At 37.0% G+C, this 14119-nt stretch overlaps 1 protein-coding gene across 2 annotated transcripts in view; it reads left to right on the forward strand.

Annotated features, from left to right (window-relative positions):
• Positions 1-14119, forward strand: part of Mtbp (MDM2 binding protein) — a 77407-nt gene that overhangs the window by 14458 nt on the left and 48830 nt on the right. For both annotated transcript variants that reach the window (XM_074069134.1, XM_020169575.2), the window contains exons 10-11: positions 1164-1236; positions 4615-4732. In XM_074069134.1, the coding sequence (XP_073925235.1) occupies positions 1164-1236; positions 4615-4732 (191 nt within the window). The remainder of the gene's footprint in view (positions 1-1163; positions 1237-4614; positions 4733-14119) is intronic.

Genomic DNA, 14119 nt, shown 5'->3' on the forward strand with positions numbered 1-14119 from the left:
CTACATTGAAATTAGTGTTGCTGATTTCCTAGAAGAAGAGGAGTTCAAGTTTGAGTAGCAGTTACAGTAATAATATACAAGGGGTAGTTTTTAAATTTTTTTATCCATTGTACATTACTGTTTAGAGCTATGGAGCCAGCACACTTGCTGGCAGTATAACTGGGAAGTGCTTCTAAATACAAGCTATAGCTGGTTCTTCTTTTCTCTCATTTTAGCAGCTTTTAGGTCAGAAGCATGTCTCATGTGAGATCCTTGCTTTAGACCAATCATTTTCACTGTTTCTCCAGGTTTGGGACTTACAGAAAGCCTGCTGGGTGGTAGGACTGGAAGGCAAATTGAGTGGGCTTGACTCTGCTCCTACTTCAGCCAGAATAGCGCTTCTCCCAATCCTAATTGTTGAGCTTCCAGAATATCTCTCTTAGAAAAGCTACTTGAACCAAAAAAGCTTGAAAAGTAAAATTTAAGCTGTTGTGCCATGTTTTCAAATAATATTTGGTGTACTTTTCATTGCCATGGTTTTAAGAAAACCCATTAAAAAAAAAAACCAAAATACAATTCACAAAAAACTCCTCCCTTGAGCACTATAGTTGTGCTTTTAGAATTGATGGAAGACTTGCTGGTTTTGCTTATTACTTATTGGGAGGAAGGAAGAGTGTTAGCAGTCTGTGGGGAAAAGCAAATTAATTTATGTAGCCCTGAAATGTTCAGATGTTTCTTCTGCCATCAGCATGACTGATACAGGAGCACTTGTTAGCTGATGCATCTTTGTATATACTTAACTGTGTGCTGTCACATATCTGCAACTATGTAACATATTTTAGACTTTTTAAAGAAAGTATAACTAGCAAATTTTAGAATATGACATTTTATGTAAAAAGAAATTATTGTTGACAAGAACTGGACCACTAACATAGTGTTGTTGAATCTTTTTTTCAGAAAGTTTTACACATCTCTTGTTCTGATAGTTTATTGAAATGATACTCAGAAAGAATAATCAGAAAAATATGTGTAGGGAAAGAAGGAATTTTTAGTTCCTGTAGTTAAAACTTCTTAATGAAAGAGTTTAAGCCATTTGTGGAAGAATTGAAGTAATCAAACTTACTTGACAGAGTAGAATGATTTGCTAGCTACTGTTCCCTCATTTCTTTAACTCCTTAGCACAGAGGACTGATAGAAAACCATGCCAGGCAGAATTCCACGTTGCTGTTGGAGCAGATTTCTTCTCTGCGTAGCAAGGTATAGAAAGATATTTGATGTTTGGTTTTTATACTTATCATTTAAAGATGTATAAGAAAAATGAATAGAACTTTTTTAAACCTGTTTTTGCTTGTTAACTTGGTTTCTTTAATGTAATATGACATGATTTGGGCCCTAATTCATGTTAAGATATTTTGGACTTTTCACAATAATTCTAAAGTATTTTGTGAATAAAGTGACATTTTGATTTCAGAAGAGATTTTCAGAAATTAGCTTCTTAAGTGATCATTGTTCTAAAGTTTTAAAATTTTAGAATACATTAATATTAACCTCCTTCAGTATCTCATTTCAATTTTCCTTTTTAATGCAATAATGTTTAAGTACTTTGTAGCCATTTTAATACATATATCTATTATATATGATATGGTTTGTGTGTGTGTGTGTGTGTGTGTGTGTGCGTGCGCGTGTGTGATACTGGAGTTTGAACTCAGGACTTCACTCTTGCTAAGTAGGCAGTCTACCAGATGAACCATGCTCCTCCTTTAGTTTTTTTTTTTTTTTTTTGCTTTAGTTGTTTTTCAGGTAGGGTGTCATGTTTTTCCCCCAGGGCTGGCCTCAGACTATGATCTTCCTACTTACTGCCTCCTGGGTAGTTGGAATCATAGGTGCATGCTATCATACCCAGCTGGTGGGTTGAGATGGGGTTATGCTACTTTTTACCCTGACTGGCTTCAAACTATGATCTCCTTACCTCTGCCTCCTGAGTAACTGGGATTGCAGGTGTTGTAAGCCAGTGTGACCAGCCTAAAATTGGTATTTTTTTAAATCTTTTTAAACTATAATAAAAAGAACTCTAAGTGTAATCATGTGTATAAAGTTATGTAAAGTTTTTAATAAGAAAAAGGTTTGCATTTCTTTCGATTATTTATTCACAATATTTCTAGGAAAATAATGTTAACACACAAAATATTTATTGGCCATGTTTACATAACATTTTCTTATTATCTTAACAACAAATAGACTATTAGCAAACACTCTGGAAGGGAGAAAATGATTACTTTAATTACAGCAATTTCCTCATGGTACTGTAATTTAATCTTGGTTACAATTGACTTAGAAAATTGATATAGTAAGGGAAATATGATTTTGGTCCTAAGATGCATGGTTATATGATAACTTAAAATTTTGGCATCCAGCCTCATCTTCTGATAAATTTAATAATGTTTTGAATAGTGTATCTCAGTATTTTTGGTGAACAGCTTTTGGATTAATATTTTAAGTAAAAATCAGATGTATTCCTACAATTTGTTTAATACAGATATAAAATAAATTTTAATCTATCTAGTTGTTGAAGGTAGGCAGCACTTATCCTAGAAGGAAGCTAATCTCTTATTGCTTCTTATCATATTTGCAATTGTTTTGTTTTAAATTTGCTTTGTTACATGGTCATTTTTGTTGCTTCTTGGACCATGACTATCAAATGTTAGGACATACCCTGTCAGTAAGGAAGAGTGTCTGACCTTTAAGAAGTATCCATCTGTCTTTCTCTGATTAGTCCCAAAGTATATGTAAAAGCTTCTTATAGTAAAGTTTATTTTCTTCACGTAGGAATAGACAAGATAGGATTGTTAGGGAGTCTACTGTCTCCTATCTTATGGTCAGGAAGTATTTTTTTCAGAGTGAGAAACTTGCAAAGCTATAAATATGATTTCCATAGTGGCTGCTTATTGGGGAGGACCTACTGAAACTCAGGTTGGAAATGCTGTGTGGCCTTTAAATTCTAGAGATGGAATGACTGTCTAAATGAGTCCCCTCCAAGTCTTAGAGGCTATCCAATGATTAGTGTGGTGAGAACAAGTTCTCAGAATACAAGTTTGTTATGAAGGTAGTATAAACAACTTGGCACATTTATTTTGTAGGGAATTAAATCTTGTGAGATTAAGAAATGTTTATTTTTATCTTCAGAGCAAATATTTAATCAAAATTGGGCTGTCCCAAAAATATGAGCAGTTCATCTACTGAGAGGTATGACACCTTCATATCAGGCTGTGAGTTAGTCATTGAGAGCATTTAAGCATCCTTACAATATTATGAAGGCTGTAACTGGGCCTGACCTGGCATGGTCACGCTGCAGCCTTATCAGCCTTTTCAACCATACAGTTTTGTTATGGATTTTGTATTGTGAGGTCTTATTTATGCAAGAATTGGGATTTAAAGTTTAAAGAATTAGATGTATCTTTTATATTTAATGGTTATTTTCTATAGCTAAATAGTTTTATTTGTAATTGCTAATAATTGAATAAGTAAAATATATTTGGCTTTAAAAAGGTTATAGCTATTTTGCTAAAGGCAAATAAGCCTATTTATTTTTATCTTCTTTATTTCATCCTAAAGTATTTATTTTTGTGCCTTTTAATTAAGAATGTTTAAGTAGCTGGGCATAGTGATACATGGCTGTAATCACGCATTCAGGAGGTGGAGGTAGGAGGATTGAGAGTTCCAGGCCAGCCTGGGCCACATAGTGATAGTGAGACCCTATCTGATTAAACAGAAAGAATGCATAAGTAAAATTATAAATACCAAAGCAGCTAGCACATTAAAGTACTAATTGAGTATCACATTTATTACATAACTCATCCAATCATAGGCAATTAAATATAATTTTGCATTAGGTTTAACATATTTGATTGATGCATTGCCTAAACTTTTCCAGTTTTTTTTTTAAGTTGATGTTCTTTTTTGGAATGTTGAACGATGTAGCTACATTTCTAGAATAGGCAAAATGCAGCTTTCAGAATTGTAATTTGTTTTATTTATTTCTTAATCAAACTGAGAATTTACCTAAGTATATTATGATGATTTCCTTGAGTAAATGCCCAGTCTTGAGAACACAAAATGAACAAGTTGAATTTGCTCATCAATCAGGCTGAAGCTGCCATATGTTTTCTAGGTTCCAATTCATTGTCCTCTGCAGTTTTTATCTGCTAGCATTGTCTCTCATTTCTAGGAACAAACGTTTATATATTATGATTTTGAAGCCACAATACTAATCCATCCAGTCAAAGGGTCTAAAATAAGATTGAATAAGACAAATTTAACACTCTTAATCTCTCGTTACTTTGCAGATACAAGAAGAAATTATACTCACAACCTAACCACTAAGTGAATACTATGAATAACAGCTTTCAGAGATGCATACAAAGCTTTGAATATCTTTCTCTGCTTTTGTCTGTTTTTTGTTTTCTTGGGGGAGGAGAGGGAGGGACTTTTTTTTAAAAATTTTTACAATGGAGTTATTGAGAGAGCATTACTAAATACTTGTTAAATTCATGGAATCTGAGTGGAAGCATGTCCTGTAACACTTTTGAAGAGTGAATTTCAGTCTGCAGTCCATAACACTGTGTTGTGTTTGTCCAGGTTGGTGCTCTTTTTGTGCTGCCATGTACCATTTCGAGCATACTTCTTCCACCTCCCCACCAACTCAGTTCCAGGAAATGGAAGGAGTATATAGCTAAGAGGCCTAAGACACCCTGGGGTAAGTAGTCAATCTGAGAACTACTTACAATGCCACATACATATCCTACGCACCAGATCTGAAATGGAGGTAATTCTTCTTGGGAAATAGGACTTAATTATATCTTACCATAGTCATTAAAAATATCAGTAATGGCAGGACTTTGGGTTAATTACACAGCTACTTATATTGAACATTGACTCTCAGACACACTTCAGGGATCATCCATGTGAAAGTAACCTGGGACCCTCACGTGATGCATTACAAATCAAACCTCTGGGTGCAATGTTCTCAAGAAGTCAGAACTTAGTTATTTGCCAGCTTAACTATATGCTGTGCAGTGTTGTAGGAATTGTAGAAATGTTGGTTCATTTAATTTTTGTAATCATCCTATAGATTTCTTTTTTATTTATTGGCAGTACTGGGGTTTGAGCTCAAGGCCTCAAGCTTGTGAGGCAGGTGCTTTACCACTTGTGCCACACCCCAGCCCCATTGGTTCATTTCTATGTCCATTTTGACACACTGGGGCTTTGAGGTGTTAAAGAGCTGCTGACTGACAGAAGCTCAGGATGAATCCTGGCTCTGCCAGTTAACAGTTCTGTAACTTCTGTTGATCTAGTATGGTTAAGATGTGGTAAGAAAAATGAAATTCCAACTTCTGTTATAAAGTAAGAGATTATTTAAGTGTGGGCCCTAAAAAATGTTAAAGTTATTATGCCAAAGTCACATAGTGAAAGTGTACTTGTTTAAGTTTTTTGTGCTTATAGTTAGTTTTTGTGACCTGTGCTATGATGGTAATGAGAACTGTAGTTGAAACATGTCTACCAGGATTGCTATACAAGAAAACCGTAGAAATACTTAACAGAGCCCTTGTATTCTAAGGAATGTGATTTTAAAATCAGCGGCTTAGATCTGGCACTGTGGCTCATATCTGTAATCTCAGCAATTTAGGAGGCAGAGATTGGGAGGATTGTAGTTCCAGGCAACCCTGTGAAGAAATCTAGTAAGAACCCCTTCTAAACAAAAAAGTTGGGTGTGGTGAGGCACGGCTGTAATCCCAGCTACACAGGAGGCATAGGTAGGAGGACTGCAGTCTGAGGCCAGATGGGGCAAAAATGAGAGACCCTTATCTGAAAAATAACTAAAGCAAAAAAAACCTGGATGCATGACTAAATGGTAAAGGACCTGCCTAGGAAAGAAGATGCCCTTAGTTCAAACACCAGTACTGGCAAAAAAATAAAAAAATAAAAATCAGTGTCTTACACAGTACTATATAAGGAGTAGTGAGATGCTATATTCCAATTTAGCAAATATTGAGTTTGAGGTTCAGGTGAAATATCTATATGGAAATTTAAACTGAGAGTTTGAAATGTAGATGCAGATCTCTAAAGAACAGTCAGAGCTAGAGATTTAGATTTTGTGTTTACCAACACTTTTGTTTATCTTCTGTGTACAAACCACCCTGAAATGTAGTGAATTAAAAGAGCAAACTGTTCATCTGCTCACAGTTCTGCAGAGCTGAGCTCAGCTACTCGGTTCTGGTACTGATGTCCCCAGTGATCTTTGGTGTGTCTGCCTTGCACAGTGGGTTCAGCTGGGATGTGAAGATGGTAGCTTTTTTTCCCCTGTCATCTCTGATCCTTTTCCTTGCCATGTGGTCCCTTTGTGTGCTCTCTCCAGCAGTGTAGCTGAGGTTAGCTGAAATGTTTTACATGGTACCTCAAAACAAACCACACAAGCTGAACCTGCCAAGACTTTTTAAGACTTAGTCCAGAACTCTCCCAGTTTCACTTCTGCTGCATTCTGTTGTTTATTTATTTATTATTTAAATTTTTTATTTTATTCATATGTGCATACAATGTTTGGGTCATTTCTTCCCCTTCCCCGCCCCCTTCCTTGCCCCTCGCTACCCGACAGAAGAGAGAGTATAAGCAATAATAGGAAGGACCAAGGGTTTTTGCTAGTTGAGATAATGATAGCTATACAGAGAGTTGACTCGCATTGATCCTGTGCATGTGTGTTACATTCTAAGTTAATTCTTCTCGAACTAACCTTTTCCTGGTCCCCTTCTCGTATTGACCTCAGTTGCTTTAAAGTATCTGCTTTAGTTTCTCTACATTGAGGGCAACAAATGCTATCTAGTATTTTAGGTGTTTTACCTAGCCTTATACCTCCCTTCTGTGCTCTCCCTTTATCATGCGATCAAAGTCCAATCCCCTAGTTGTGTTTGCCCTTGATCTAATGTCCGCATATGAGGGAGAACATATGATTTTTGGTCTTTTGGGCCAGGCTAACCTCACTCAGAATGATGTTCTCCAATTCCATCCATTTACCAGCAAATGATAACATTTCATTCTTCTTCATGGCTGTATAAAATTCCGTTGTGTATAAATACTACATTTTCTTAATCCATTCGTCAGTGGTGGGGCATCTTGGCTGTTTCCATATCTTGGCTATTGTGAATATTGCTGCAATAAACATGGGTGTGCAGGTGCCTCTGGAGTAACCTGTGTCACCTTCTTTTGGGTGTATCCCTAAGAGTGGTATTCCTGGATCATATGGTAGATCAATGTTTAGATTTTTAAGTAGCCTCAAAATTTTTTTCCATAGTGGTTATACTAGTTTACATTCCCACCAGCAGTGTAAGAGGGTTCCTTTTTTCCCCACATCCTCACCAACACCTGTTGTTGGTGGTGTTGCTGATGATGGCTATTCTAACAGGGGTGAGGTGTAATCTTAGTGTGGTTTTAATTTGCATTTCCTTTATTGCTAGAGATGGTGAGCATTTTTTCATGTGTTTTTTGGCCATTTCAATTTCTTCTTTTGAGAAAGTTCTGTTTAGTTCACTTGCCCATTTCTTTATTGGTTCATTAGTTCTAGGAGAGTTTAGATTTTTAAGTTCCCTATATATTCTGGTTATCAGTCCTTTGTCTGATGTGTAGGTGGCAAATATTTTCTCCCACTTGTGGGTGTTCTCTTCAGTTTAGAGACCATTTCTTTTGTTGAGCAGAAGCTTTTTAGTTTTATGAAGTCCTATTTATCTATGCTGTCTCTTGGTTGCTGTGCTGCTGGGGTTCCATTGAGAAAGTTCTTGCCTATACCTGTTACTACTCTTTCCTGTACCAGGGGTTTGTGGTCTGATATTAAGATCCTTGATCCATTTTGAGTTAATCTTGTTATAGGGTGATATACATGGATCTAGTTTCAGTTTTTTGCAGACTGCTAACCAGTTTTCCCAGCAGTTTTTGTTGAAGAAGCTGTCTTTTCTCCATCGTATATTTTTAGCGCCTTTGTCAAAGACAAGTTGGTTATAGTTGTGTGGCTTCATATCCGGGTCCTCTATTCTGTTCCACTGGTCTTCATGTCTGTTTTTGTGTCAGTACCATGCTGTTTTTATTGTTATTGCTTTGTAATATAGTTTGAAGTCAGGTATCGTGATACCTCCAGCATTGTTCTTTTGACTGAGTATTGCCTTGGCTATTCGTGGCCTCTGTGTTTCCATATAAATTTAACGGTAGATTTTTCAATCTCTTTAATGAATGTCATTGGAATTTTGATGGGAATTGCATTAAACATATAGATTACTTTTGAGAGTATAGACATTTTTAATATGTTGATTCTACCAATCCATGAGCATGGGAGATCTCTCCACTTTCTATAGTCTTCCTCAATCTCTTTCTTTAGAAGTTTATAGTTTTCCTTGTAGAGGTCTTTCACATCTTTTGTTAGGTTTACACCTAGGTATTTGATTTTTTTTGAGGCTATTGTAAATGGAATTGTTTTCATATATTCTTTCTCAGTTTGTTCATTGTTAGTGTATAGAAATGCTAATGATTTTTCTATGTTGATTTTATATCCTGCTACCTTGCTATAGCTATTGATGGTGTCTAGGAGCTTTTGAGTAGAGTTTTTTGGGTCTTTAAGGTATAGGATCATATCGTCTGCAAATAGGGATATTTTGACGTTTCTTTACCTATTTGTATTCCTTTTATTCCTTCCTCTTGCCTAATCGCTCTGGCTAGGAATTCCAGTACTATATGTTGAATAGGAGTGGAGATAGTGGACATCCTTGTCCAGTTCCTGATTTTAGAGGGAATGGGTTTCAGTTTTTCTCCATTAAGTATAATGCTGGCTGTAGGTTTGTCATATATATAGCTTTTATAATGTTGAGGTACTTTCCTTCTATTCCTACTTTTCTTAGAGCTTTTATCATGAAATGATGTTGGATCTTATCAAAGGTTTTTTCTGCATCTATTGAGATGATCAAGTGGTTTTTGTCTTTGCTTCTGTTAATGTGGTTTATTAGGTTTATTGATTTTCGTATGTTAAACCACCCCTGCATTCCTGGGATGAAGGCTACTTGGTCGTGGTGAATGATCTTTTTGATGTGCTGTTGAATTCGGTTTGCCATTATTTTATTGAGGATTTTTGCATCAATGTTCATTAAGGAGATTGGCCTATAGTTCTCCTTTTTGGAGGTGTCTTTGCCTGGTTTTGGGATAAGTGTAATACTGGCTTCATAAAATGTGTTAGGCAGTTTTCCTTCCCTTTCTATTTCATGGAACAGTTTAAGGAGGGTTGGTATGAGTTCTTCTTTAAAGGTTTGATAGAATTCAGCAGAGAAACCATCAGGTCCTGGACTTTTCTTTTTGGGGAGACTCTTGATTACTGCTTCAATTTCATTTTGTGTTACAGATCTATTCAGGTGATGAATTTCCTCTTGGTTCCATTTTGGATGATCATATGTATCTAGAAATCTGTCTATTTGTTTAAGATTTTTTAATTTATTTGAATATAGGTTATCGAAGTAGTCTCTGATGATTTCCTGGACCTCCATGGTGTTTGTTGTTATCTCCCCTTTTGCATTCCTGATTCTACTAATTTGGGTTTCTTCTCTCCTCATTTTAGGCAGGTTTGCCCAGGGTCTGTCGATCTTGTTTATTTTTTCAAAGAACCAACTTTTTGTTTCATTTACTCTTTGTAAGGTTTTTTTGGTTTGTATTTTGTTGATTTCAGCTCTTATTTTTATTATTTCTCTCCTTCTATTTGTTTTGGGATTTGTTTATTCTTGTTTTTCTAGGAGTTTGAGATGTATCATTAGGTCATTGATTTGGGATCTTTCAGTCTTTTTAATATATGCACTCATGGCTATAAACTTTCCTCTCAAGATTGCCTTTGCTGTGTCCCATAGGTTCCGGTAGGTTGTGTTTTCATTTTCATTGACTTCCAGGAACTTTTTAATATCCTCTTTTATTTCATCAATGACCCATTGTTCATCAAACAATGAGTTATTCAGTTTCCAGCTGTTTGCATGTTTTTTGTCTTTATTTTGTTATTGAGTTCTAGTTTTATTGCATTGTGATCAGATAGAATGCATGGTATAATTTCTATTTTCTTACATTTGCTGAGGTTTGCTTTGTGCCCTAGGAGGATATGATCTATTTTGGAGAAGGTTCCGTGGGCTGCTGAGAAGAATGTATATTGTGTAGAAGTTGGATGAAATGTTCTGTAGACATCAAGTAGGTCCATTTGATCTATGGTATATTTTAGATTTATGATTTCTTTATTGATTTTTGTTTGGATGAATTATCTATTGATGAGAATGGGGTGTTAAAGTCTCCCACGACCACTGTGTTGTAGTTAATACATGCTTTTAGGTCCTTCAGGGTATGTTTGATGAAATTGGGTGCGTTGACATTGGGTGCATATAGGTTGATAATTATTATCTCCTTTTGGTCTATTTCCCCTTTTATTAGTATGGAATTTCCTTCTTTATCTCATTTGATCAATGTAGATTTAAAGTCTACTTTGTCAGAGATAAGTGTTGCTACTCCTGCCTGTTTTCGGGAGGCATTGGCTCGGTAAATCTTCCAGCCTTTCATCCTAAGCCTATGCTTATTTCTGTCAGTGAGATGGGTCTCCTGTAAGCAACAAATTATTGAATCTTCATTTTTAATCCATTTCGTCAAACAGTTCCTTTTGATGGAGGAATTAAGTCTATTAACATTTAGTGTTAGTACTGATAGGTATGTGGTAATTCCTGTCATTTAGTTGTCTTAGTTGTTTGAAGGTTTGATTGTGTGTACCTAAGTTGAGGTTCCTCTCTGCTTTCTTGCCTTTTCTTTTCCTGTAGTTTGGTGCTGCGTGCCCTTTCATGGTTATGTTGGGTTTCACTTTCTGTGTGCAGAATCCCTTGAAGAATCTTTTGTAGTGGTGGCTTTGTGGTCACATATTGTTTTAGTCTCTGCTTATCATGGAAGACTTTTATTGCTCCATCTATTTTGATTGATAGTTTTGCTGGGCAGAGTATCCTAGGGTTGAAGTTATTTTCATTCAGTGCCTGGAAGATCTCACCCCAAGCTCTTCTTCCTTTTAATGTTTCTGTTGAGAAGTCTGCTGTGATTTTGATGGGTTTACCTTTGTATGTTTCTTGTTTTTTCTCTCTTACAGCCTTCAATATTCTTTCCTTAGTTTCTGAACCTGTTGTTTTAATGATGATATGTCATGAGGTAGTTCTATTTTGGTCTGGTCTGTTTGGTGTTCTGGAGGCCTCCTACATCTGTATAGGAATAGATTTCTTTAGATTTGGGAAATTTTCTGTAATTATTTTGTTGAATATATTATGCATTCCCTTTGCTTGCACCTCTTCTCCTTCTTCGATGCCCATGATTCTCAAGTTTGGTCTTTTGATGGAGTCAGTGAGTTCTTTCATGTTCTTTTCACAGGTCTTGAGTTGTTTAACTAATAGTTCTTCGGTTTTTCCTTTAATTACCATTTCATCTTCAAGTTCTGAGATTCTGTCTTCTGTTTGTTCTATTCTGCTGGATTGGTCTTCCGTTTTGTTTTGTAATTCTGTTTCGTTCTTTTTTCTGAGGTTTTCCATATCCTGAGTCCCTTCCTTTTTAATGTTGTCTATTTTTGTCCTGAGTTCATTTATCTCTTTATTAATCATGTTCTTTGTTTCACTTTGGTGTTTATATAGTGCTTCTATGGTTTATTTTATTTCTTCTTGTGCTTTCTCAAATTCTCTATTTTTGTTGTCTTGGAATTTCTTGAGTGTCTCCTGTACATTTTGGTTGACCCTATCCAGTATCATCTGTATAAAATTCTCATTGATTACCTGTAGTATGTCTTCTTTTAAATTATTCTTGTGGGCTTCATTGGGTTCTTTGGCATAGTTTATCTTCATTTTGTTGGAGTGTGGATCTGAGTATCTATTTTCTTCATTTCCCTCTGGTTCCTGTAGTAATTTTTTGCTGTGGAGAAACTGATTTCCCTGTTTTTTCTGTCTTCTCATCATTGCCCTTGTTGTTGTTATTGTCCCTGTACTGTGTGCAATTAAGTATTTTCTAGCTTGTAATAATAACAATGGTGATATTTAGAATCGAAGGGTGAGAGGAGAGGGAAAGCAAAGAAGTTAAAGAAAAAGGGAAATACAAATAAACAAGTAAATAAAGACAAAACAAACAAAAGTTTCAAAGATATAAATAGGGAGATATGGTGTACTAATCCACAGTAAGCTAAACAGGCATTAGAGAGATAGAGAAACGATTGGGGAAGAAAAATTCTTCAAGTTCAAATGCAATAAAGTTTCAGTTGTAATAATTTTGGTGTTAGTCCCTCAGCCTCCAATCCTGGAGATGGTGTCTCAGAAATAGTTCTGTTGTTGTCTCATCAAAGGGGAAAAAAAACCAAACAAAACCAACCAAAAAAAAAAAAAACACCACAAAGTGTCCCAAGTTCAAATGCAATACAGTTTCAGTAAGTTTTTCAGCGTGCAGATGTAGTTTGGTTGTTGTCTCATCAAAGGAAGAAAGAAAAAAAAAGAGTCAGGAGTCAGTTCTGTGAATGGTATCTGAGGCTGTGGCTCACCTGCCCGCTGCTGTCAGCCTGCTGTTGCTGGAGGCTTTATTTGTGCAGATCTCAGGGGTGAGCTTAGCACTCACCTGGCCCCGCAGGCTTTGTTTACTTAGAGTTCTCCTGGGCGGAGCCTCTGCTACAAGCTTTCCCCTCCCCTTTCCAAGCACACTGGGGGAGGTGACACTGCACCCGCTTTCTCAGGCCTGCGTGTTTATTTACAGCTCACGTAGCAAGTGGGTCTTCCCCCCTCTCATGTGTAGTTTTCCTCCCACTGCCGCTTTTACGAGCTTTCCCGCTCCTGGTTGCTGGGTGTGTGCTGCTGCTTCTGCCTTCTCTGGCCGGTGTGTTTATTTAGAGTTCGGTGAGGGATTCCTCTCTCCCCCCTCTTCAGCGCTCAGGGCATCTCACCCTCTTTGCTGCTTATCTTTTTTGTTATTGTTTATTATTCAGTTTATCTTTTTTCCCTGGGTGGGGGTTGGTCTGTCCAGGGGGCTATGCTGATCTGGCCCAGGGTTGTCTGTGGGAGTACCATGTGCCACTTAGTTCACCCTGTGGTCTGCATCTTCCCAAGCGGTCTGGGCTCTGGTGTCTGGTGGCAGTGCGGGAGCCCTCCTGGTTTCTCTGTTTAACGTGAAGTGGAGATGCTATGTGCAGGCTGGAGGTGTGGAGGAGTCAAAGTTTTGCCTCTTCTAGGTGGTTTTTCCTGTAAGGTGTGTCTCCAGCATGTCTCCAAGATTTTACTTTAGGAAACACGCTTTCTGCTTCCTCCCTCTAGGCGCCATCTTGGAATCTCCCCTGCATTCTGTTATTTAAAGATAATCACAAGAATGGTCCAAATTCAGGGAGGAGGTGATTCTACAAGGTTTTGAATACTGCGTAACCACTAGTATGAAGACTAACCATTGCTGCAATCAACTAACAATTAGGAATGGTTGAAAAGAAACAACAGGGAGACATAGCTAGGGAAGAGAGGGAAGCAAGGCAGATAAAAATATAGTCTGTAGCAGTGGAGAAAGAGTTAGGAAATGATAAGTGATGGCTGGAAGATGCTACCATGTTAAATCATTGACATCAGCATCCGAATGCCTCTTACTGCATCCTACGGGGTATGGAGCAAGGTCTGGGAAGTAAAGGGGAGTCACTCTGGGTCCTTATACTTGAGGAAGTTGATTCATGGTCCTTTTCTTTGTGAAATTTATAATTAAGTGAGGACCATCCTTTTAAAATCAAAATAATTGTAAGTCTGTTTCACTGAAAGTGTGCAAGTAAAGACAAGGGCCCTTCCAGAGTTATGGCCTAAGGCAGTACGTACTCAAGGAAGCTTCCTTGAGGAAGAGTCATTATTAATGTTGCTCACTGCACCATACTAGTACATGAGCACGTGCAGCCTTAACCCTTCTCTGCTACTCACTGGGAATAGATGGATATTTGGTGATTCCAGAAGATGCTAAAACAAAATCAGACATAGATTTACTGAGTGACCTTACAGTGAACTTCACCCACACTAAACAAGAGTCACGGAGAAATATCCATGTCTCAACATGGCAT

The sequence above is a fragment of the Castor canadensis genome, chromosome 3, assembly GCF_047511655.1.
Source record: "Castor canadensis chromosome 3, mCasCan1.hap1v2, whole genome shotgun sequence".
Classification (NCBI taxonomy): Eukaryota; Metazoa; Chordata; class Mammalia; order Rodentia; family Castoridae; genus Castor; species Castor canadensis.